Source organism: Pleurodeles waltl, chromosome 3_1 (genome assembly GCF_031143425.1).
Source record: "Pleurodeles waltl isolate 20211129_DDA chromosome 3_1, aPleWal1.hap1.20221129, whole genome shotgun sequence".
Lineage (NCBI taxonomy): Eukaryota > Metazoa > Chordata > Amphibia > Caudata > Salamandridae > Pleurodeles > Pleurodeles waltl.
In genome coordinates, this window is record NC_090440.1 from 366,489,762 (window position 1) to 366,515,997 (window position 26,236).

The window sequence follows — 26,236 nt, forward strand, 5'->3', positions numbered from 1 at the left end:
GGTAGTATATTCATGGTTCAAGGGGTTCTAGTGTCATCTTTTTGTTCAGGCTGCTCTATGAGGGAGTCCCATATGTCCGCCCCCCTGATCTCCACTCCGCGGTCGTGTACTGTGTGTAGTACCTGTGTTTCTGCCCTAGCCCAGTGTAGCATCTCTGACATCCATCGATGTATGTCTGGGGCGCTGGGCGATTTCCACTGTATTGCTATTAAGCGTTTAAGTAAGATAAACGTGAGGTCAGTGCACCTGTGTCTCTGTTTGTCTTTTCCTCGTCTTGAGCGCACCCCTAATAAGCAGGACTCCGTGGTAGGGAGCAGGGGTAGTCCCGACCAGGTAGCCGTCTGCGTCGTCACCTCTTGCCATAATCGGAATACCGGAGGGCAGCTCCACGTCATATGTAGAAAATCAGCTTCCGACATCCCGCATCTTGGGCAGTCTGGGGTGGATTGTGGGAACATACGTTTTAACCTAGCTGGAGTCAGATACGTCTGGTGTAAGTAATTAAATTGTGTGTACTGGAAACGAGCATTGTGTGACACCTCTCGTGTAGTTGCCAGTGCTGTATTCCACTTCTGTGTAGGTAGAGGTGACAGCAAGGCCGCCTCCCACCTGGTTTTGCCTGTGTCTGAACTTCTTTAGGTAATCCTGTAGTTTCTTGTATATCCAGGAGATATCTGATTGCTCACCGGCCCCCAGCAATAACTCGTGGAGTATCGTCGAGGTATGAGGCTCGCTATTGTTGTTGCCCCAAGTATTGCGCACCACTTGCTGTAGTGCCCTATGCGCTAGAAATTCGCCCCTACCTAAGTCGAATATTGTTGGCTAGTGTCTCGTACGACAGTAGATGTCCCTCCTAGAATATATTACCGATTGTGTGTACGCCTTTAGTGACCCAGGTAGCTAATTTGAACTGCCCTTTTATGCTGTTTAATCCCGGAGTGGCTAGTAATTTTATTCTAGGTGAGTACGGCGGTGTACGTCCCTTCGTCTTCACGTATCGCGCCATATCCATTCCGCCACTCCCATCAGCGTATTACTGCGTTGCAGTGGATTTTCTCTGCCGATGAGCCAATTTAATACGTTCGATTGTCCTGGCAAAGTGCTCACCATTCGCCCCTCTGAGTCATGTAGGTTACGCATCCAGTCCATGATCCAGTGTATTTTTGCCACTGCATAGTACAGCTCAAACGGAGGCGCGCCAATCCCCCCCCCTTCTCTAGTGGCATATAGGTCTTGGTGAGAGCCACTCAGCGGCGTCCTGTGTTCCACGTAAGGTCCGTTAGCAGGCTAGTTAGGGATGCGAAGTAATTCTTGGGGAGTTTGATCGGCAAGGCCGAGAAATAATACAAGATTCGGGGTAGTATTATCATTTTAGCTACTGCCACTCTCCCCATGGGTGAGAGTGGGAGTGAACACCAAAAGGGCATCGAGCCTTTTATAGATCTAGTCGTTCGGTCTAGATTCCCCTCTCTGAGGTCCAGTTCGTCGTGATATATTTGTACCCCTAAGTATTTGAAGGTGGTGTAACACCATTGTAAATTGTGTGTGGATATTGTTTCTCTCTGGGGTGGGGGAGTCAATTGCATCGGAAACAGACATGATTTCGCCCAGTTTACAGGCCTGATATGTCTCCGAATGTATCTAATAGTTGTAATAGGTCCGGTAAGGATTTAGATCGGTTGCGCAGGTATATTAGTGCATCATCCGCATATAGGGAGACAATCTTATGTTCATTCCCATCTGGGATTCCCCAGTTCGGCGCCTCATGTCGTAGTCGCGCTGCACGTGGTTCAATAGCCAGTGCGAACAAGAGTGGCGATAAGGGGCATCCCTGTCTAGTTCCTCTACCTATCGTGAACCTTTCAGAGATTGTGCTGCCTGTCTTCACTCTGGCTTTCGGGTCAGCGTACAACGTTGTTACCCAACGTATAAATGTGGTTCGAAAGCCCATGTGTTTTAGGGATTCCATCAAGTATGGCCAGCCTAGTGTATCAAATGCCTTTTCTACATCTAGGGAAACCGCTGGTCGTGAGTAATCTAATTTCGGGGTCTCCGCTATTAATCTTAAAAGGCACCTTATGTTTGTGTGAGTACTGCAGCCGGGTATGAAGCCGGATTGATCCGGGTGGATTCGTGTTTGCATAAATGGGAGAAGACGATTTGCTAGCACTTTTCCTAACAATTTACAGTCAGAATTCAATAAGGACAGGGGTCGGTAGGACCGAACATCCAGTGGGTCGTGTCCTTTTTGTGAAGGACTACTATAATTGCTTCCCGTTGTGATTCTGGGAGATGGCCTCGCTCATATGCTTCTTTCAGCATTTCCAGATATGGTGTTACCGTTTGCTTTGCGAAGACCTGATAATACTCTGCCGGGAGCCCGTCCCCCGGGGCTTTATTATGGGCCATTTGTTTCAAAGCTTGCTGGATCTCGTCCAGCTCTATGGGCTTCTCCAGGTCTTGCAATTGTGGCTCTGTCAGCTGGGTTAATTGAATTGTCTGAAAGAATTCCCTCATCTGCTCTTTGGGTGGGGGTGTCCCGACCTGTACAAGGTGGCATAATATTTTCTAAAGGCCTCGTTAATCTCCTGATGTGTATTGACTATGTTTCCCTCATCTAGCCGGATAGCGTTTATGGTGTATTGTTGTTATCCTCCTTTCACCAGCCAGTACAACAACCTGCTGCAGCGATCCCCCTCGGCATGTAATCGTGCCCTGCAGTGTCGGTAATCAAATTTATGCAAGCGCGTATCAGTTTCGACCCATTGTTTTTTCAGTTCAATCATATTTCCCCCTTCCCCTCCGTCCCTCTCAATCACCCTCTCCGCCTCCTGTAGTCTCTTCTCGATATTGCTCAGGTCTACATTTAGTTTTCGACGAACTCCGCCAGACGCCGCCATACACATACCTCTTATCACTACCTTGTGTCCGTCCCACTCCACTGCCCTTGATGATGCCGAATTTGTATTTATTTTAAAATATGAGTCTATTCCCTCTGCCAGTTCCGTTCGGAAGGGGGGTCTCTTAGCAGGGACGGCTGTAATCGCCAGGCAGGAGTGCGTGTGAGCAACCTGCCCCATTGCACTGTTGCCACCAGTGGGCAATGGTCTGATATAGTTTTAGCTAAGTATGATGCCTTGACTAAGAATTGAGTGAGTTCACTCGAGCACAATAGCAAATCTATCCGAGTGTGGAGTTGGTGTACCGGGGAGAAGGAGTACTCCCTATCTGCGGGGTGCATGCTCCTCCATACATCATGTAATCTCCTTTCTGTCAGCCACATTTGCAGCGCTTGTGAGATTCTTCTACTCTGGGCGCCCTCAAGCGGAGGGTGAGATCGATCCATACATACGTCTGGTATGCAATTGAAACCTCCCCCCCATATGTTGGGTATTGATGGATCCCATGATAGAGCTGCATAAGTGGACAGCAGGAAATCCCCCTGCTTGATGTTGGGTGCATATATTCCTGTTACAGACAAATGTTTCCCGTCTAATTCTCCTCTCAAGTGGACATACCTCCCTTCCTTATCTATTTGCTTGTGTTGAACTGTGTATGGAACCCCAGGGGCTATCCATATTAGTACTACCCTTGCATATGCCGATGTTTCCGTGCCATATATCGTACCCGTCCACTGTCTGCCTATTCTATCCAGTTCTTCAGTCGTGAGATGGGTTTCTTTAAGTATTGCTATGTGTACTGTATGGCGCTTAAGGTGATTATATATTCTGCAACATTTGGAGGTATTAGCCATCCCTCTTACATTCCAGGTTAGAAAATTATATACAGCCATGACATTGAGTTAATCTCCCACCACAGTCCTCTCCTCCCAGTCGATAGTCCCCGCCGTCACAGAGCCTCCCCCTAACCCCCCCCCCTCTCGAGCACATAATACATGGCACGTGTTGAGGAAGGCATAATGGTGTAGTGAAATGAACAATAACCAAAACCATAACAAACTGTGCAGCACAACCGGTGCCTTCAATACATTACTCAATTTAAGGTCCATTCGGTAACCCATGTGGGTGTGGAGGCGTGGTCGAGGAGATTCTTGGTGTACGAGTAGCCTTGGCCCATGTAGATAAACAAATTTCCCTGACAGTTCGATCGTCCGGACTCCCAACCTCATCCGGCTTGAGAATTAAGACTGATCCAATGCGTAGTTCTGATTCCCTGTCTGCTGTCCTTCTAGCCAAAGGGGGCGTAGTGTATCTAAGTCATTGATTCTTAGTGTCCTTGTCCGCGCTGGGGTCTCCGGAGCCTTTTGTGTCTCCTGTCCTTGTTTTATGTCTCTGTGTACATCTGAATTTAGCGTTTCTGAGTCCACTTTCTGTATTTCATATGTCATCAGCCATGCGAGGTGTTAGATCAGGGCCAAATATTAGTGGCAACAAAGGGGGACTTAGATGGCCACATGAGGAGTTCGAGTCCGTCTCTCTGTTTTCATTTCTGATCAGTGTTTGTGCTGTTGCGAATATATTTGCCTCTTTGAGGGTTTGTGCCTGCGCATCCACAGCCTGTAGCTTTGTGGGGCATGTTTTTATCCCGATGTTAGTTTTCTTCTTCCGACGGGGACGCTGTTCCAGCCATTCTTCATTGCCATCAGGTTCACCCACGGGATCGACCAGTCCCTTGGCGTGCAGTCAAGTCCACACATCCTCCGCCGATGAAAAGAAGAGGGGCCTGTCACCATCTATCACTCTCATTCGGGCCGGGAACAAGAGAGAATATGTGATGTTCTTGTCACGGAGCACCTGCTTCACTTTAATAAAAGTGGCCTGTTTGCGCTGGACTTCCATTGTGTAGTCCGGGTATGCAGTAATCTCAGAATTCTCCATGCGGATGGGGCATTGAGTCTGGAAGCCTTGCAGCACTTGATCTCGGTCTCGATATCTTAGGAATCTTGCTATCAGCGGGTGGGGTGGAGCGCCCGGCCTTGTCGTTCCGCCCGGGACACAGTGTGCTCGCTCTCTTATTAGCATCAATCAATCAATCAATCAATCAATCATAGTATTTATAAAGCGCGCTATGTACCCGTCAGGGTTTCGAGGCGCTGAGGGGGGGGGAGGGGAGCGCTGCTGGTTTATCGGTCGAAGAGCCAGGTCTTGAGGAGCCTTCTTAATGCGAGGAGGTCCTGGGTCTGGCGAAGGGATGTGGGGAGAGAGTTCCAGGTCTTGGCGGCGAGGAAGGAGAAGGATCTGCCGCCGGATGTCTTGCGCTGGATTCGGGGTACGATGGCGAGGGCGAGGTTGGCGGATCGGAGTTGACGTGTTGGGGTGTAGAAGTGAAGTCTGGTGTTGAGGTAGGAGGGTCCGGTGTTGTGAAGTGCCTTGTGAGCGTGGGTCAGGAGTTTGAAGGTGATCCTCTTGTCTACCGGGAGCCAGTGGAGTTCCTTTAGGTGAGGGGAGATGTGACTTCGGCGGGGTATGTTGAGGATCAGTCGGGCGGAGGCATTTTGGATACGTTGGAGGCGTTTGATGTCTTTGGTTGGGATGCCTGTGTAGAGTGCGTTGCCGTAGTCAAGTCTGCTGCTGACGAGGGCCTGGGTCACCGTCTTTCTGGTTTCTGTTGGAATCCACTTGAAAATTCTGCGGAGCATTCGGAGGGTGTTGAAACAGGAGGAGGAGACGGCGCTGACCTGTTTGGACATGGTGAGGGCGGAGTCCAGGATGAAGCCGAGGTTTCTTGCGTGGCTGGCAGGGGTGGGTGGGGGTCCGAGGACGGAGGGCCACCATGAGTCGTTCCAGGCCGAGGGAGTGCGTCCGAGGATGAGGACTTCCGTCTTGTCGGAGTTGAGTTTCAGGCGACTGTTGTACATCCAATCGGCGATAGATTTTAGTCCCTCGTGGAGGTTTGTTTTGGCGGTGAGCGGGTCTTTGGTCAGGGAGAGGACGAGCTGGGTATCGTCGGCATAGGAGATGATGCTGAGATGATGTTGGCGGGCCAGTTGAGCGAGGGGGGCCATGTAGATGTTGAACAACGTGGGGCTGAGGGAGGATCCTTGGGGGACGCCGCAGATGAGGTTGGTGGCTTTGGAGCGGAAAGGGGAGAGACGGACTCTCTGCGTTCTGTCGGAGAGGAAGGATGAGATCCAGTGGAGGGCTATATCTTGGATGCCGGCTTCCTGGAGGCGGGTCAGTAGGGTGCGGTGGCAGACGGTGTCAAAAGCGGCTGATAGGTCGAGGAGGATGAGGGCTGAGGTTTCGCCGTTGTCCATTTGATGTCTGATGTCATCTGTGGCGGCGAGGAGGGCGGTCTCAGTGCTGTGGTTTCGTCTGAATCCGGATTGTGAGGGGTCCAGGATGGAATTGTCTTCGAGGAAGTGGGTGAGCTGAGTGTTGACGATCTTCTCGATGACTTTCGCTGGAAAAGGGAGGAGAGAGATCGGACGGAAGTTTTTGAGGTCGTTGGGGTCAGCCTTGGGTTTTTTGAGGAGGGGTTGGATTTCTGCGTGTTTCCAGCTGTCCGGGAAGGTGGCAGAGGTGAAGGAGAGGTTGATGATCTTGCGGAGTTCGGGGGCGATGGTGGCGTTTGCTGAGTTGAAAACATGGTGGGGGCAGGGGTCCGTGGGGGAGCCTGAGTGGATGGTGTTCATGGTTGCTATGGTTTCTGCCTCGTCCACGTGGGTCCAGGCGGTGAGGCGGCAGTCGCGGGAGGAGACGTCGGGGGTGGGGTCTGGCGGTGGACCGGTGATGAAGCTGTCGTGGATGGTGGTGATTTTCTGGTGGAAGAAGGTGGAGAGGTCGTCGCAGAGTTTCTGGGAGGGCGGGATGTCGTTGGAGTTGGCTTTCGGATTGGAGAGTTCCTTCACGATGCCGAATAGTTCTTTGCAGTCGTGGGCGTTGTTGTTGATGCGTTCGGTGAAGTGGGCGCGCTTGGCGGTGCGGATCCGTTGGTGGTGTTCGCGGTTGGCGTTTTTGAGGGCGGCGAGGTTGTCGGGTGTGCGTTCTTGGATCCATTTCTTTTTGAGTTTCTGGCAGTTGCTTTTGGAGGTGGTGAGATCGTCTGTGAACCAGGCTGGTTTTCTCTTTCCTTGGGTGGTGGTGGGTTTCTTGAGAGGGGCAAGGGTGTTGGCGCAGTCGAGGATCCATTGATGGAGGTTGATGGCGGCTGTGCTCGGGTCGATTGCGTCGGGTGGAAGGTTGTTGACGAGGGTGTTGGTCAGTTGTTCTTGGGTGATTTTGCCCCAGCGGCGGTGGGGAGGTAGCTGGATGCGGTGTTGCTCTGTGGTTTTCCTATAGGTGAAATGGACACAGTGATGGTCAGTCCAGTGGAGTTCGGAGGTGTGGCTGAAGGAAATGTGGTTGCTAGAGGTGAAGAGGGGGTCAAGGGTGTGTCCGGCGATGTGGGTAGGTGTGTTGACTAGCTGGCGGAGACCGAGGTTGAGGAGGTTGGAGGTCAGTGACGCGGTGTTGACGTCGTTGGCATTTTCCAGATGGTAGTTCAGATCTCCCAGGAGGATGTAATCCGGGGAAGCGAGGGCGTGGGTGCTTAGCATCTATGGTGCGGTCTGGTGTAACACCGTGTCTTTGAGCCATTGCCCGTGGTTACACTTCCTATTAAGCAAATCGCCAGCTGCATGGGTCTCGTCGTATGTTGAGTCCCTTTAAAGTGCCACGACAGAGTCCAGATTCTTTTTGTGTCCTACCTTCCTACTTCGTTCCTGCGTTGTCTGATCGCCACTTATTTCATGTACCGGTGGGGTACCTTGTGTGCTGGTCAGTGGTGGTATTGACCATTTAGGGAGGCCGTGGTTAATTAAACCTGCGTCATCGGGTGGCAATTTTCAAGAGGTTTGCCTTGTTTGTCTTGACTTGGTATTGGGGCCACTTAAGTCAGCCTGGTGTGAGTACATCACCCGTCCTCAGTGCTGCGCAGTTCAGGATTAGGCAATCATTCCGAGTACCAATGTCTTTGAGCCTCACGGTGTTTCCTGCTGATATATTATTAAAGTATTGGAGGGGGGAGAGAGGTGGGGGGGAGACCGGTGTCTCTTTTTGCAGCCTCTGATCAGCCTCTGTATTAACCTCAGTACGAATAGGGGGAGAGGGTCTCAGTTCCCCCTCCTCAGCAGCAAGAGAGTCTTATATAATCCTCTTGGGGGAGGGAGGGGCCCGTCCCTTTCTACTCTGAGACTGTATTTTTTCAAATTCCCCCAATTCTAGTCGGCGCCTCGTAGTCTTTTTATTTATTATTATTATTATTATTTTTTCTGTACTTATTTCCTTTCAGTAATATGGGGGGTGAGTATCAGCAGGGCTCCCCTCCAGCTAGGCCGCCCGTCTTCCCCTCCTCTTCTGCATTCGTAGAGGTGATGCAGCCGCCTGCCGTGTTTGCCCCGCAGCGCCGATGCGTGAGGGCCTTCCCGGTACTTCGCGAGTCCCCCCGGGGGCCCAGACTTACTTTGGCAGCCATCCGTCCCGTTCTTTATCGCTCGGCGCAGCGTCTTTGGGCCCGGCTCTCTTTATTCCTGCGAGCTCCGCGTCCCCGGGCGAAGGCCTTCTCCTCCACATTCGGCGTGCGGTCTCAGCACAGACGCGGTGTTATCCATACAGGGCGTCCTGTGCATCAATTTCGGTGTCGCTGGAAACAGGAGACCTCTGAGGCTCTGCGCCGTCAGTGTGGGAGTCCCGGCGACCCTGTGGGACAGGAATATTTGCCAATTAGTGGTGGGCCATGAGCGGAGCTCGTTCTAAGCGTCCGCTCCGGCCGCCATCTTGGCCACGCCCCTCTCTATTACTTACCTTTGGTGTTTTCTAATACTCCCAGTGCCCCTCTACACACTACACTCACCTAGGTGGGGAACAGAGTTTTGCATTCCACCATTTTAGTACATGGTTTGTGTTCCCCCTAGGCCCATTTCTAACTATTGTGATTTTCACTATTTGTAACTGTTTTCTACCTGTTTTTACTGCTATATTGGCATTCTAGTGTATATACTGTGTATATTACTTACCTCCTCAGGGAGTATAGTCTCTAAGGTATTTTGGCATTTGTGTCCCCAAAATTAAGTACCTTTATTTTTGTAACACTGAGTATTTTCTTTCATGTGTGTGTGAGTACTGTGTGACTACAGTGGTATTGCATGAGCTTTGCATGTCTCCTAGTTAGGCCTTGGCTGCTCATCCGCACTATCCCTTGAAAGGCTGGCTTCTAGACACTGTCTACATTTCACTAATCAGGGATAACTGGACCTGGTATGAGGTGTAAGTACTTTAGGGTAGACACTACAAATCAGGCCAGCCTCCTACCCCGCAGATACCAGAGGAGGCCCCTGTTATCATCTACCAAGCTGTCACCGATGGGAGGGACGTGGCAATGTTCACTGTCCGATGTGGGTGGACACAACCAACTCTGGGTAGATTGGTTGCAACGACGGTGGCCATGAGGCGCCACGCCTGGTTACGTACATCTGTTTCTCAGGGGATGTCCAACAGAGTCTTATGGACATGCCCTTTGATGGCTCCCATCTCTTTGGAGACAAGGTGGACTCGGTGCTGGAGAGGTTCAAGAACTTCCGGGATATGGCTCGACCCCTCAGCCTTTCCACTGTCGCTCGTCCTCAACAGTCTGCCTTTCGCCTGTTTCGTGGCCACGGAAGAGGCTCCCTGTCTCATCCCTTTCCCAGCCACTGTGCCTCAAATGCTGTTGAGCCACTGCGTGGCAGGAGACGTGTAATCCCATGTGGTGGTGGAACTGTAGTGAATCCTAGTTTATTTTAACGGGTTAACAGGAGTTAGCTTAGCCGTAGGCTTGTAAACTCGTGCCCCCGTCACCCAGTGACTTTTAACCTACTTAGCTTGCTCTGGCTTAGTCCATTTAATTATTTATTTCCTTTAAAATGGCGGCCTTGTTTATAGTTAGGCCACTTGTTATGGGTTCTATTATCAGTGTCACTGCGCCAAGGCGTCAAGATCAAGCACCAAAGACAAACATACAGTAGGCATTCACACTTAGGGATTTTCCCTCTCTATACTTTCGAGGGATTGTTGATATTAATTGCCGCCCCAAGCATGCCTGTTATCTATTGTTATGAATAACACTTATGTCAGGAGACCTTGTAGATCTGTATAAATACAACACACTTTTAGACAGATAATCAGAGGGATTCCGACCAGAGGGCATCGCCACCATCGCTGATACCGATGCTGCAGTCATCTTGACACTGATCCAGTCTTCGTGTCCCTGCGGAGTCTGAGATAGAGACCTCATTCCAAGGTAACGAGGGTTGGGGGCTCCTCTCATGGACACGGTTTTGGCAGATTAGGTTTAACGAACCCAGCACTTCCTTTTTAGGTAGAAGGTTAGACCTACTCTCCTTAGGGTATTAGGGCTTATTCCATCTTTTACATATACATATATTTTTATCTTATATTGCATAATGGTGGGGGTCTTTATAACAATGACTCTCCTCTTTACTATACTGTTGCTTGGTATATTCAATATCCTAATCATTGCAGTTCATGCAACTTATCACAAATTGCAGTTATGTTGAATAAAAACTATTATAACTTTACTGCATCTGTGTTATTGCCTTTGTTTGTATGAGACATTATAAATCTGTGAGAAAAGGGTAATTTCCGTTTAACCACGACAACCCTGAGATATTCTATTTTGAATCCATGCGTAAGCGACTGCTACAAATCACCTTTTACTATTGTGTTTTCGGTGAGGTACTGCTAGTAAGCCGGTAAGGTTTGGACAACAGTTACAAATAGTTGTAGGAAGAGACCTAGTCACCTACGAACAAAAGTACTGTCATCCTGAGACCAGCAGTCTTGCTCAGAGCAAGAGTCCAAACTACGACAGAACAAGGAACCAGAGGTCTGCCCAGTCCACCCCTGCCCCTGCTGCAGTCTCCAAACCCTCCTCTCACTCTGGTCCAGTTGGCGCCAGGATTCGCCATCACCTGCCCCAGTGGGAATCCATCACTGCGGACAGGTGAGTTTTGAAGAAAGTTGAGAGGGGCTACTCCCTCCCCTTCACCAGCCATGCCTCCATCATTCAGCTGTATACCAGAGGATCATTTTGCAATTCTGTGCCAGGAAGTCGCAGCTCTCTTGGCTAAGGGAGGTTATTACCGCTACTTTCTGGTGCCCAAAAAAGACAAGGGCTTACATCCTAATCTAGACCTTAGGGCCCTCAATCCCTTCCTCAAGAAGGAGAAATTCAAAATGCTCACCCGGGCTCAGGTCCTGTCTCCCTTGGACCCAGGAGACTGGGTGGTAGCATTGGACTTGCAGGATGCTTATTTCCACATTCTGAACCTGCCTACCCACAGATGTTACCTATGATTCGTGGTAGGTCACGAGCACTTTCAATTTACCGTGCTCCCCTTTGGCCTTACCAGTGCCCCTCAGATGTTCACGAAAGTGATGACGGTGGTTGCAGCTCATCTGCGCTGGTTGGGGGTTTCAGTCTTCCCCTACCTCGATGACTGGCTGTTGAAGGCGGAATCTCCTCAGATAGTCGTCTCCCACCTTCAGACTACAGTGAACCTCCTGCTCACGCTGGGGTTCACTGTAAACATGCGGAAGTCACACCTGACTCCATCTCAGATGCTCCCTTTCATCGGAGCTGTTCTGGACACAGTGCAGTTTCGGGCCTATCCACCTGAAAACCAAGTCCAAAATATTCAGGCTATTATTCTGATCTTTCAGCATTGATCTTGGGTTTCGGTAAGACTGACTCTGAGGCTGCTGGGCCTCATGGCATCCTGCATCTTGCTAGTAACACATGCCTAATGGCATATGTGGGCTCTGCAGTAGGACTTGAAGTTCCAGTGATCGCAGCATCAGGGAAATCTCTCCGACATGATCCAGATCTCGGAGGGGACTGCCAAAGACCTGCAGTGGTGTGCACACCACATAGATTGTTTTTGTTTCTAATGAAATCATGCTCCATATATATGAGAATGGCTTCTTCTTATTTATATAAATGACGTCATTTAATAAGGTTGAGACATATGATATACATTATTTCTAAAACTTTGGTAAATGCACTTCATTACTAAATTCAACCACTTTACATTAATAGAGTTAAAACACATTATATGAAATGTCACATATACATATAGGCTAAGTTATGATGTGAGGGGTGATACTAAAATTACGCTGCACAAAATGAACTCTGATAAATTAATTTGTGAATAAATTGGAGATGGTTCCAGGCTATCAAAGGGGGCAACTTGTTAGAGATTTTAGTAGAAAATAAAAACATGTATGAATGAAAGCTAGGCCTAACCAAAAGCTGCATTTAAACGTGCACTTTCCTTTCTAAACTTTGCCTGACCTGCATTTTGCTTGACTTGCTAAATTACAGCGTACTTTAATTGTGCATAAATGTTTTTATCATAACTTTTCACCTATGCATGATCCTACCTTCCTCTTCTAGCAAAGAAAGTCATATCATTTTATTCTTTCTATCTGCCTGACCTGCATTTGAATTTCAAAATTTGCTAAATTATTCTAAAACTTGATTGTTTATGAATTGGCTTTAGTGTGGAGATGAATGGGAAAGGCATGATCTAAGCTGATTTGTACAAAATATTTATGTGAATGTCTTTTCTTCCAGAGACCACGATGAGTGGGAATATTTTCAAATACATCAACTTGTGTAGAAATGTCACAAACTGTAACTTGTACTAGTACGGTCTTTGTTAGATTCTGCCATCCTAATGAAATCTGACCTCTTCGTCCAAATTTTAGTGTATTTGATTGGCAGTCTAATATCTGAGAAAAAAATATGTTTTCATTTGTGTATCTTTTCAATTCATGTATAAATGTCTCCCAGGGAAAGAACAGAGGGACTGACTTCTTTCAGGATAGGACTGGGGATTTTGGCTTGGCCACTTGTTCTCAGAATCAAGCTCTACCTCTCTGAGCTCTTGGCATAGATAGTTTTGCTCTCTACCTAGATTATTCTCTACGAGACGTCTGTTACAGTATTCTTTATGAGTACTGATAGCTTTGCAGACTAGACAGCTCGAGAACCTGTTCTTTATGCTATTTGTTGACTAAATGTTTTATTTGTACTGATTCAGAATACTAGAATAGGGATAGATTGTGGAAGATGCTTTATACAATGTTCTGTAAACTTTAATTGACTAACTAATAAAGAGAAAAGAGAAACTTGAAACATGATAAAATAAAATCTTAAAACTTCCAACTAAAACTCTCATTATTGACTCCTAAAACAATATTAATTGCATTGTCTATGAAAATTGCAGCTTGCACCTATGACCCATTCCCAAGATCCCCTTTTGTGCCCCAAAGAGGTGTGGAGTATTTTATAATTTTAGGATTCTCTGCTCTCCCAGATGATAAACTACATACAGCAATACCCAGCGGTCTACTCTTAATACGTTGTTTTTTTTACATTCCACTCACGGTGGTATGTGCTACGTGAAACTACAAAAATAAATCTAAGTTAATACAGATGGTGAAATTGTTTTTACAGCAGGGGAAATATGAGCTTGCAAAATATATATGCAGTAACATAAACAATAGCAAATGGGTATTTTGCTTGCAATCAGCGTCCAAAGAGTTTGAAATAAAAAGGACATATCTGACTGGATGTGATGAGACAGCAGTTGTTAGCTAAAGTGTTGAAAATGTATGCTCTGAATCATAAGCTGCAAAGAGCTATCAGTGGCTCCTGGATGTGCTAGACACTGCCAATTTTGCCAGGTTCCAATACTTGTATCATAATTGCTGCTTGCTTGCTCCATGTCCTTTCCGTTCGGCCGTTCAATACGGTTCTGTTTTCTTCATTCATAGATAAGCAACGAATTGAGAGCATCCGAAATAATGGGACCAAAGAATGGACCTCGATCTCGCCAGAAGAAACTATCAATCGCACAAAAATGGCATGATTTCTATCACGCCCCCATTGTCAAATTTTGGTTTAATACGGTACATAATATATGGTGTTTGTAGGCATGGAAGCACGTCTCACTAGATAAATACAGCTGTTGTCGCCTTTACAGTGATTTATGCAGACACGTGATAACTTTTGGGATGCACTGAACTTAATAGACACTGAGTTTTGTGTTATGATACTAGCTTCACGTTAATTTCTGTTTTTGCTATTTCCCAAGTAAGATTTTTAAAAGAGCTCTGTCATCTCAAAGGATTTTCATCTAAGAATTAATGCACTGCCAACATACATTGGAATAACTGAACATAACATATTTTTAAACACATTGAAAATAAGAGCCTGGGCAGAAGGGAGCTGCAATCCAGTCACTCAGTAAGCAATGTATTATATAGTTAAATTTTAAAAGGAATTTACTGTTGTATTTTTACCAACCTTACAGTATAACCTTGCAAGTAAATATAAGTATAAAAAAGTATAAAATTACCTCGATTACCAGTGCTCGGAGGGGCTTTGTATACTTATTATACTCGAGAAGTAGGAATAGCTCACTGATCACAGTTTAATGGGGGCGATGTTTACCTCCTGTTGCAAAATGAACCCTGGAAAATGGACCATAACATGCAGGTTTTGCAAATTTCTACACGCCCAAGATATTTATCTGACATTTTCCATGTTAAATTTCAGCAGGTTTGACTTGACAAAATTTACAGTGGAAACCAATTTAAAGGTGCATTCTTTAATGCTTCCGGTAATTACTGGTTGCAATACACATAATGGCAAATGTAATTGTGATCCCTGTGTAAACAGGTGCTTGTGCAGGGATCAGCGGTGGCTCCCGCAAATCTCAAGGGAAGTGAGTGACGGGGTTGGGGAAAAAAAATAATTTAAAAAAACGTACCTCTTCCTGTTGCCACCTCCACCTGCTGCCTTGATCCTCTTCTGGTGTCCCAGCATTCACTGGGACACCAGCTCAGGCTATTCAGCAATCCAGGCGCTACTTTCAAGCTAAAGCTAGCATGAAAGCAGCATCGGGATTGGTCTGAGTGGCTTGGATTGCCGCTCAGACACAGCCCTAGGGTCTGTGCAGTTTCCTCAGCCTAAGAAACCCAAGTGCGCATGTGTGTTTAGGTTATTGCATCAAAAGTGATGGATGTCCTGTCCACCGTTATTTGCTGTTCCACTGACTAAAACGTACTTGTAAATAGAACATCTGCTCTGTTATGATGCAGCATGAAGGTAGCAAGCAGGTCACAAGTACCTATGTGTGCTTACTTCCTAGCATGAGCAATAGCACAGTGGCTGAAATCTAATTTAGGAAGAAAAACAGGTATGGATTATGGTAATTCTTAGTGTGAGAACTATTCGATGAATTGTCCAGTTTAGATGAAGCAGTTTAAAAGCCTGCCTAGGCAAGTCAAGAAATTAGCTATGGAAGGTATGCATGCTTTCCCAGTATTTAAAGTCACACACTAACTTTTAAAATTGCTTGCTCAATGTCAGCCAGTTTCCAGAACTTCACTTATGTGTGCTAAAAAAATAAGCAAATTGAAAGACACAGGCCTAGCTTACTAAGCACAGTAGTAACAAGTCTCCTGCCTCTTTCCTTGCCAAGTACAAACCCTGAATCTACAAAATGTTTGACTCATCTTTGTTGCAGGAATGTAACCTGCAAAGTGTCGATCCTGCAGCCTTACAGTGTCTCCCTTAATAGATGAAGTAGGGGCTACTGCTTCCCAATCAGCAAGACAAATAATAATTGCCAACTCAGTCAAGGAAGGACATCAGTCTTCCCCTAGTAGCCTGATGATAGACATCATGCATATTGTACATTGCTAAATGACTCCTGTTGATAGCCAACTTCTTGTTCCATTTGTGAGTTTTAGGAGTCTCATTAATAGTATTGAAGTAGCTGGTCAGTTTAAGCATCTCCACGCATATACTTATTATTATCTATCATACAGTTAGTTTTATGCACCTCTGCCAACTGACCCCCAAACTGTGACCGGGAAAGGGCTTTCATCATGAAGAATAGTGAGCATATGTACTTTCCATCTGTCTGAGGATTTTGCAATTAGCAGTTTGCTGCAATCCACTGCACTGACCTGATTGTAGCTTTTTACAAAAAAGTTCCTGATAGAAGCATTTGCAGTGACTTTGAATTGTCCTACAATAACCAGTGCCAACCTTGTAAAGCTCACTAAACAGCTCTACTCCTGTGTTGACACTGTTCACATAAAGGTTATAACCTTTATGAAAGAGTGATTGAGCAAGATCCCAATCATCCCATCTGTTCACTAAATCCTTATGTGGAATCGCAACAAACATAATTTATACTGAAGTTCTTTCCAGTACACACTGTCAAGCTGTATGCATAACAGTGGAACTATCGCTCAATATACAATGCCTGATCTTGTACTGTGCTCTCTTGCTATGTAATACTACCTAAACAGCAGCACCTTTATAAAGAATAAACAACTCCTATATTCTCCGGTGGAGTATACATCTCATGGTCTGGATAGTACCATGGCAAAGCTGCAGAGTCATCATTGGAATGCAGGATTCACTATATAATCAAAAAGTGATCTCTACTTATGGTCGATGGGAGCTGTGTGTTGCCTAAACTATAATAGAAGAACAGTAAGTCTATACTGATCAATCAAGCATTTGTAAAGTGCAGCAAATCACCTGTGAGGGTCTCAAGTCGCTGGAGTTGCTAGCTTGCTTAGTGATGATCTATTCATTTAATCAGCCAGGTCTTTAGTCCTTTCCCAAATTGTAGGAGCAGAGAGGCAGTCCTGAGGTGTAGGGGAAGGTTGTTCCAAGCTTTGGCCGCCAGGTGAGAGAAGGAGCAACCTCTGCTCTTGGGGGATCCCGGGGGTGTCTGCGAGGAAGAGGGAGGCAGAACGTAGTTGTCCGGTTGGTTGGTGGAGGGTCTTTTGTTTTGTTGATATATACAAGTCCTTCATTGTGCTCGGCTTTATGTGCATGGTCAACTTTTTGAGCTGGCATATCTTCTGTACTGGGATCCAGTGTAGTTTCTTGAGGGGCGGGTGTGATGTTGGTTTGTCTGGGGAGGTCAAGGATGATTCTCGCCTCTGGGATTTACATTGTCTATAGTCTCTCTGAAGGCATGCGGGTATACCTGCGTAGAGTGTGTTCCCATAGTGCAGCCTTCTGGTGATGAGGGCCTTCATGACAGTCCTTCTGGTGTTGACTGGAAGGTATCTGAAGATCTTGTGAAGAAGTGTAGGGTGCAGAAGCAGGCGGATGAGACTGCGTTGACCTGTTTTTCCATAAATATCTTGCTGTCCAAGATGATGCCAAGGTTGCTAGTGTGTTATGGTGGGGTGGGGTATGGTACAAATTCTGTGGGCCACCATGTGTCATTCCATAGAGAAGTGAGGTTCCCAAACATGAGGACTTCCGTTTTGACCATGTTAAGCTTAAGACAGTTGTCCCTTATCCAGTCGGCGGAGCTCCTCATACATCTGTGGAAGTTGACTCTAGTGGTAGAGAGGTCTTCTGACATCGAGAGGATGAGCTGAAATGAGATGATGAACTGATGATCTGTGCAATATTCCCTTGAGCAGTATAAGGCAGCACATTTTTTTTCAGCAAGTGAAATGGGAGTCCTTAGGTGTGCCCTAGAATGAGGTGTCAGAGAGCCTCCATACTCACTCAAAAACTGTTGGGCATAGAACTTTGATTGCTCCACAGTTCCCTTAAGGAATATATCATCTAAAAAATGTTGGCATTAGTCAGCGTACAAAAACATTGCAATATTTACTTTAGATCCAATGAAAGGAGAAATTAGAGGGTAGATTGTATTAGGGGGTTGCCTTATGTGCACTCATGTGGTCTGCGTGGTACATGCTTACACTTAGGGTTGGGCTACACTACCACTAATTCTCAGCAGCACAGGTGTTGCACTCGTGAAAGCACATCACAACAGTCTTGCTGTGCTGCATGACCATGTTCTTTAAAATTAGAAGAGGAGTCATCATTGGATGGAACTCCAGCAACTGAAAAATCACTTCCATAGTCTGATTCATGATTCGCTTCCTCAGATGCAGCCCTCAGTATCAGAAGCGACTTCTGAACTTTCCTTCATTATTTGCTTTATGGTGTCTCATTGGATGACTGCTGCCCAGTATTTAAAATTTATGACCTCAAATACTGTGTGATAGCTAGAATGCAGAGATACTTGTAGATGTAAATGCTGGAAAGTGTTTGTAATTTGAGCAGAAAATGAGAAGGCAGTGCAGTGCAAGTGAGTGGACTACAAATTTATTAGTGGCTTAAAAATACTGAAAGCAACCAGCTAATTTAAATCAACTGGATCTGGGTAAAGCCTTCTCAGAAAGACAAAAACCCTTTGTAGGAGGATAAAGAAATAAACATACGTCTGCTTCTTACAACGCACATTAAAAAGGCAAACTGAGATGCAATTATAATAACTGCTCAAAGCAACAAAGCAAAACTGTTAAAATGAGAATTGTGATTAAAGACAAAACACAATTAGGGCACAAACTCCTACGTGCTTTCAAAAGCGGACTGTAATTCACCTACCAAAGGAGTTGGGGCACGCTTTATATTCACCCCTGGGTGTGGGGTGCAATGTCACACAGCACAGAGCCCCAAAACACAAAATGGTGGCCCAGCCACAATCCCCAAGCAGGAATCCTTCCTAAAAGGGCACTATTGTAAAGGGGAGACTTTCCCCTTTCCAGTGCTGTGCCTTGTGTGATTTAATACACTGACGGGTTACACAAAACCTCAAGTGGCAGCAAAAAAAAAAAAGTGTGTGCGACTGTTTTCCCTTCACTGAGGGTATTCATTGGGGCGACCAGTTCCTCATCCGCTCCACCAGGGAACGGAAAATGCACAAAATGAATTTGCCCCATTGTGGGGGGTTGCCTCTATGCCAAGAAGGGCCCAGCCCCTCCCTTCCTCCAACCCTCCAAACATTTCCTTGTTCTGGTGGATTCCTGCTTGGGGATCATGGCACTGCCATGATACCTGACCGGAAATCCGTCAGGGAGAGGCAATGTTCGAGATATCCCCCTGACATGGAGCGCAAGATTAATCGTCTGGTGCATCAGTGATGTCAGAATGCCTCTGTTATGCTGACATAATTGACTGTACGTGGGAGGGGTTGGGGCTGGAGACTGACACAGAAAGGCTTCTACATCAGCCTTTGATGAGGTCCCGAGTGGAGAAGCCTGTGTTGCAAGCACCGGAGGTTTCCTGAGGTCACCAAGGAGGACGAGGCGTTCACAACCTCTGCACAGAGGGGTAGAGTAATGCGGGGGACGTGAACGTTTCGTCCTCTGCTCTCAGGGGGTGAAATGTTTAGCCCTGACCAACCTTTTTCCAATGTTTGTATGCTTTGTGAAAGCCAAGTAGTGAGGATACTACAATGCTATGCATATTGCTACAAATAAATCTAATGCACTTTGTTTCCTTCTTGTAGTTGGCATACTTGGGATTTCTGATGCTGTATACCTATGTAGTTCTTGTAGAAATGGAGAATTTACCATCTGTGCAAGAATGGATTGTTATCATTTACATTTTCACATCTGCAGTTGAGAAGATTCGTGAGGTACTGTAAAATAGCCACTTACTTTTTTTGAAAATGTATTCTATAATTAAAAGTTGCACATTTGAAATTAATGTTAATAATTAAAGCAGCATCGGGATTGGTCTGAGTGGCTTGGATTGCCGCTCAGACACAGCCCTAGGGTCTGTGCAGTTTCCTCAGCCTAAGAAACCCAAGTGCGCATGTGTGTTTGGCCTGCCTTAGATGGCCTGCCGGCCAAACAGACATGCACACTTAGGTGCACTCTCTCCTCCTCCCTTCCACATCCCATGACCCAACCCGCCCCTCACTGAACATGCTGCTGGCTCAGAAAGCATTTGGGCTTTAAATCCTCTATTTAGCTTTACACCGATCTAAGATGAAATGACTATTTTTTTGTTTGTTTTATTTCAGCAGACTGCACACAGAGCAATGTCCAAACATGTTTTCATCGTGTTTCGCTGAAATATAGAAATTGGGGCCAATTGTGCTAAACATTGGTCACAAATCTACTGGTCGCAATTTGCGACCAGTATTTTTGTGACCATGGTATTTTGCGAACCGACCGAGGTACTGGTAGGTCCGTGATTGCTTAGTGATAAAGCAAACTTTTTTTAATGTAGCCCATTTTCCTCAAAGGATCAGGACTGCGTTTAACCCTCTCCGTGCTGAGAACAGCCGAGGGCCGTCCTCTGTCATGGTGCTTGTATACTGAAGATGGCCCCTGGCCGTCCTCTGCACACCAGCAGGAAATCCATCTGGTGCAGGCACCAGAGGGATTCCCTTCTCATAGAAACAGCCTCGGGAGGTGGGGAAAAACTTCCCTTTCTCCCGAGGCTCTTTCTTTGTTTTCATTAAAATGACTATCAGCGCACACATCGTGCTGTCATTTTAATGAAACCCAAAGTGAAATGAGCTGATTGCCTCATTTCACTTTCCTTGCCCTGGTGCTCAGGGGGCTAGCTCAGCCCCGAGCACTGGGGCAGGTCAGAAAGGGGAGAATCTCCCCTTTCTAATGGTACCTGTCCCTAGTGGATCCCTGCTTGGGGATCGCCACAGGAGGGCTATTCCCCAAGCAGGGATCCCGTCCTTGTCACCAGAGAGGGAGAGCTGCCCCTTTGGGCAAGGGCTTTTGTTCCCCCATTAAGTATTTCGGAAAATTCAGTCTTCCTGCCCTCTCTGGGGGACAGATAGGAGCATAAGCCTCTGATCTACTCCCTCCCCCTTGAGGGGGCAGAAAGCGCACTAAGCGCCAGGGACTTTTTTTAATAATGTGTAGTGGTGGGGGCAGTGCCCAAAATGGCCATGCCAATGCCCCTACCCTTCCCCAAATATGTAAACAGTCTTTCTCCCCCCACCCCGGGGGGCAGATGGGGACAATAGCCCTCCGGGGGAGGGGAGGGGCAGAAAGCACACTAGGCACCAGGGACATTTTTTTTTTAATGTTTAGGGGTGGGGTCTGCCCAAAATGGGCATGCCAATGCCCCCCCCGCCCATCACCAAATATGTAAACAATCTTTTTGCCCACCCTGGGGGGCAGATGGGGGTAATAGTCCCCAATCTGCCCCCAAAGCCCACTAGGCACCATGGATTACTTTCTTTTTCCAACTTTGTGGTGGGGGGCTACCCAAAATGTGCTTACCAATGCCTCCACCCATCCCAAATATGTAAACAGTCTTTCTGCCCCCCGGGGGGGCAGATGAGGCACTAGCTCCTGATCTGCCTTCCCGGGGAGGCAAAAAGCCCACTAAGCACTAGGGCTTATTGTTTTTCAAACTTTGGGGTGGGGGGTTGCCCAAAATGGGCTAGCCAATGCCCCCACTTGCTCCAAACACTTAAACAATATTTCTGCCACCCCCCCGGGGGGGTGGATGGTGATTATTGTCCTCGATCAGAAACCCCACTATACACTAGGGAAGAATTGTTTAAAAAAAAAAAAATATTTAAAGAGAGGTAGGGGTCTGGCCATGCCCCCACCCCAAATAAATGGACAGATGGAGTAATTACCTTACATCCGCCCCATGGGGGTGCACTAGATACTAGGGAATAAAAAAAAAAAAAAAGAGGACATGGTTATGTTTCCCACCCCAAATGATTTGTGTAACAGTTTTTCAGCCCTCTCTCCTAGCCCCGCGGACTAAAGCATCTCATCCCAATGGCAAGCAAGAGGACATTTGACTCTTTTGGATTTTTATTTGACATATGGACCAAGAGAGCTTGGCTAACTCCCAATATCGTCCCACTTGCAAGGGTACTCTGCCACCTGGTAAATCTACCAGACCCTGACACATCTGAAAACTAAACAACTTGATGCACCCCACACCATTTTCTTACTCACAATGCACTGAAAACCTCCAACTTTGCCTGAAATCACACATTTTCCCTTCCTTTCTGTGATGGAAACTTCTGGAATCTACTAGAATCCACAAAATTCCTACCACCAAGCATTGCCGAATCTGTACTGATAAAAAATCTGCCCAACTTGTCTGGGTGGCCAAAGCAGAATTTGCGTAAAAACATTAGGAAAAAAAGCTGCCCTGAATTTCTACATGTTTTTGGACCTTCCCTGTCACAGGCACTTGGCCCACCTTCACAAGTGAGGTGTCATTTTTAGCGGGAGACCGAGGAGAACGCTGGATAGTGGGAAATTTGTGCTGTTGCAGTGATGCCCCTCAGATATGTGAGAATTTATTTTTAGCTAAATTTGAGGTTTGTAGGGGATTCTGGGTAGGAAAACACTGAGGGATCCACACAACTTACACCAGAAATGTTTAGTAGGTTTCCCTCGATGGCTGCCGAGCCCGGGACCAAAAGCGCAGGTTCCTCCCTTGCAAAAACAGGTCATTTTGTGATAAACAATATTGATGTCTCCACAATACGTTTTGGGGCCTTCCTTGTCGCAGGCACTAAGCCTATCCACACAAGCGAGGTAACAGTTTTATTGGGAGACTTAGGGGAATGCTAGGTGGAAGAAAGTTTGTGGCACCCCTCAGATTACAGAACTTTCCATCACAGAAATGTAAGGAAAATTGTATTTTTAGACCGATTTTGAGGTTTGCAAGGGAGTCTGGGTAGCAGAACCTGGTGGGAGGCAAGTCACCCCATCCTGAATTCACCTGGGTATCTAGTTTTCAAAAATGTACAGGTTGGCTTGGTTTCCCTAGGTGCCAGCTGAGCTAGAGCCCAAAATCCACAGCTAGACACTTTGCAAAAAACTCGTCCTTTTTCAGTAGAAACATGTGATGTGTCCATGCTGTGTTTTGGGGCATTTCCTGTTGTGGACTCTTGGCCTCCCCACACAAGTGAGGTAGCATTTTTTTGGCTGTCCGGGATCCACTATAGGTTTCACACCCATTTCTGTCACTAACAGGAAAGAGGTTGAAAGCAAAAAATATAGGGAAAAATTGGAAATGTCATAGTAAAATGCCAAAACTGTGTTGAAAAATTTGGTTTTCTGATTCTAGTCTGCCTGTGTCAAGAAGATGGTGATTTTAGCACCAAAAACCCCTTGTTAATGCCATTTGCAGTGGAAAAACAGATGCTTTCTTCTGCAGCTCTTTTTTCCCCAAAAAAGCACACTTTAGCGCTGTATTTTGGCTAATTTCTCGGTCCCCACCAAGGGAATCCACAAACCCTGGGTGCCTTTAGAATCTCCAGGATGTTGGGAAATAAAGGATGCAAACTTGGCTTGAGTAGCTTATGTGGACAAAAAGTTATGAGGGCCTAAGCACAAACTACCCCAAATAGCCACAAGAAGGCTTAGCAGCGAAGGGGTTAAAAAGAAAAGTTTCTATTTCTTGAGTAAACAGGAAGAATTGATGCGAGCAGACTGTAGGAGCAGTTCCAGATACTGTTAAAATAGTTATAGTTTTGTATTTCAAAACTGCCCTTGAGTTGTGCTCTTTCTGTAGCCCAACTGTGAAGATCTTCTCATACCCTTGACTAAGCAACAAAGATGTGATTTTTTTTTTTTTTTTTTTTTAAATATCTGAAGGTGGCGTTATCCATATGTCCATAGCACCTACCCATGCATCATCAATATTCCAATTAGAGTTTTGCTTTTTTTTAGCCTGTGATTAGGGGCTGAAATTATCTTTTACAATTGCATCTCTCCATTTTGGAAAATGCTCTTTACTGTTAACTCAACTTTGATTTTTAAAGTGGTTCTTCACTCCTAAGTGAGTCCATACCCTGTTGTTTTTTTCTGTTAGAAGAGAGGCGGGCTCTAAAATTCTATTATATAATGTCCTATTATGTGTATTTATTTCAAATTGTTTGTTCATTGCCACTTCACAAATTATGGGGAGTGCTTAAGAGTTTTGTTCAGGTTTGGGTTTTTGGTCTTTAGCTATAAAAAGTGATGAGAATAATGTTCACTTTCACAGGAACATTAATCAAGTCTGTGTACTTGTCAAGACAGTAATACATTAATTGATTTACAGCTAACTGTGGAAGAAATTTTCGAATGAACTTTCCATCTCTGTGCTATAGCCCACACCTGCCAGCTCCAAGCTACCCACTTGCTATGGCAGGCTAGCCTACACCTACTGTCAGAGAGACTGACATTCAGAGAGTTATTCTGCTATTTGTGGTAAGTGAGCAAGAAAGGGCTTGTTACACAAGCAACAGCTGACTTTGTTGTTCGATGCTAGTTTCACATCTTAATAAGAGGATTCACAAGTAGGCATGGTACCATTATTCCCAATATCTGCCTATACTGGTATTGGTCTCAGATCAAGTTTCTGGATTTTAACTCTGATTAAGTTGGGAATCTTTCAGGCACACATACCTAAGGGAAGCACCTAGTCGGGAGACTCAGCAATTTCTTAACTGCTGATGTTGTTACAGAGATGTTGCAGACACCCGCTCCTGTTTCAATACTGATCAACAAAACTGTGGTTGATCAGGTGTGTGGTTTCACTACGAGTCAAGAGGCCACACACAAGTGGGGCTCTGGCCCAGGGCTGTAAATAATTCAAGCCTGTGTGATAAACTTGGTTGGAACATGGTACATATGATCCAGAAGAATGTAGGTGCCCCGTCCGCCTGACCTCTTGGGTCAGGCAGGCTTGGTTGACAGCGGGTGTCCTAGGAGAGCAGAGTGCACTTCTGAGGTGCAGTGGCAAAAGAATCCATTGGTTAGCCTGAGGCCACACACTCCAAGTGGCTGGCATGGCTCCCGGCCCCCAACAACAGAAGCCTGTGTGGGCCCCATCAGGATTACCTGGTGGAGGCTGAGCCTTATTGTGAGGCCGCAGCATTTGGATATCTCCTTCAGGGATGGATCCTTTGAATGTGGGGGCCTACAGATTGTGAAGAGTGATAAGGACCTGCTGGGCAAGGCACCACTCTGGGTATTGAGGGTGTATGAGCATGTCCAGCCGGGCACCTGTGGCTGGCTCAGGCCTAGGTGGGTGGAAGCGCAAGCCGCTAGGTCCCTGGGGCAACACTGCTAAGGGTCAGCCCTATAAAACAGCTAAAGCTCAGACTGGAACAATTCCAACTTCAACCATGTAAGCAAAAACGTTATTACGTCTGAGAGGAACCTGCTTCCCAAACTGGCAGCACACTTGCTGCAAACCCTAGCCAACCTACATCATAGAGACAGTCTACATTGAGCTGCTGGGGTTCCCAGCCTTGTGGTGCCTTCAGTGAGGCCTTAGGGTGTACCTAGCTGTCATATATAAAATACCAGGGACAGCTGCAGACTGAGTATGTGCCTGGGTATCAAGGCCTACTGCCTATAGAAACCACAATACCAAATCCATCAGAATGAACAGACAAAATTGGAAATGCTGAGCAAAGGCACTCTCAATTCACCTTTGAACAATGAATGCACATTAGAGATTGTTCAGAGCTATTGCGGTCTGAGCCCAATGATACACCCATGGTGTGGGGGAGACCAGGCTAGTATAAATGGACTTAAAAGCCAGTCTCAAAACAATCACTGGGAAACTTGACACTATAACCACTAGATCTAACCATATGTCCAAATGCCTAGACAGAGAAAATGCCCACATGGAGGGCATCCAACAGCCCTTCTCACATGTTAAAGATGATAGCACAACCAATATGGGGAGACTCCTAGCACTGGGGAAAAAACCTAGCTGCAGTGATGGTGAAAAATGAGGATTTGGAGGTCAGACCTTGCAGCAGTAATAGTCCAATTCTAGACCTTGCTGAAATCACAAATATGGCTAAATCTGATATATATGTGGAAACCATGCTACTTTAACTGTTTGACTGACAAGATCTTTCAAATATTTTCACAATTGAGTGAGCAAATCGCCTGTTGATTCCAAGACCCATGCCTGGCACTTTGCTGCAGCCTGTACTTGTCTGCATTCTGAATTGTTGGGCTAGAGATAGCATTTAAGACAGCCAGAGAAAAGGGATCTATGATATACCAAGGCTCCAGTGTGGCAAAATATGAAGACATCACACTAATAGAACAAGAAGCTAGATAATCATTTGTTGAGATCACGAAGCTGCTACCTCCAGTACTCCACACAACATCTGACCAAGCTATGAATGGAAGCAGAAGAGAGCCAACCTCTATATTTCACAGATCCCAAAGCTGCCTTAAAATTTGTAAAACAATACCAGTGAACAGATGGGCAGAAAATCACAGAGAAGGTCACCCTCAATGACTGAAACAGAAGGATACAACAAAAAGACGATAATTATCATTGAATGACATGCTTTGAACCCACCCACTTGAATCTAGACCTCCTCTGTTTGGACTGAACCATGAAGATTGCAGATGACACACAATGCCTA

At 46.3% G+C, this 26,236-nt stretch overlaps 1 protein-coding gene across 4 annotated transcripts in view; it reads left to right on the plus strand.

Annotated features, from left to right (window-relative positions):
• LOC138284105 (transient receptor potential cation channel subfamily M member 7-like) overlaps nucleotides 1-26,236 on the plus strand; it is a 1,183,984-nt gene that overhangs the window by 766,591 nt on the left and 391,157 nt on the right. For all 4 annotated transcript variants that reach the window (XM_069222537.1, XM_069222536.1, XM_069222538.1 and 1 more), the window contains 2 exons: nucleotides 13,779-13,913; nucleotides 19,352-19,480. In XM_069222537.1, the coding sequence (XP_069078638.1) occupies nucleotides 13,779-13,913; nucleotides 19,352-19,480 (264 nt within the window). The remainder of the gene's footprint in view (nucleotides 1-13,778; nucleotides 13,914-19,351; nucleotides 19,481-26,236) is intronic.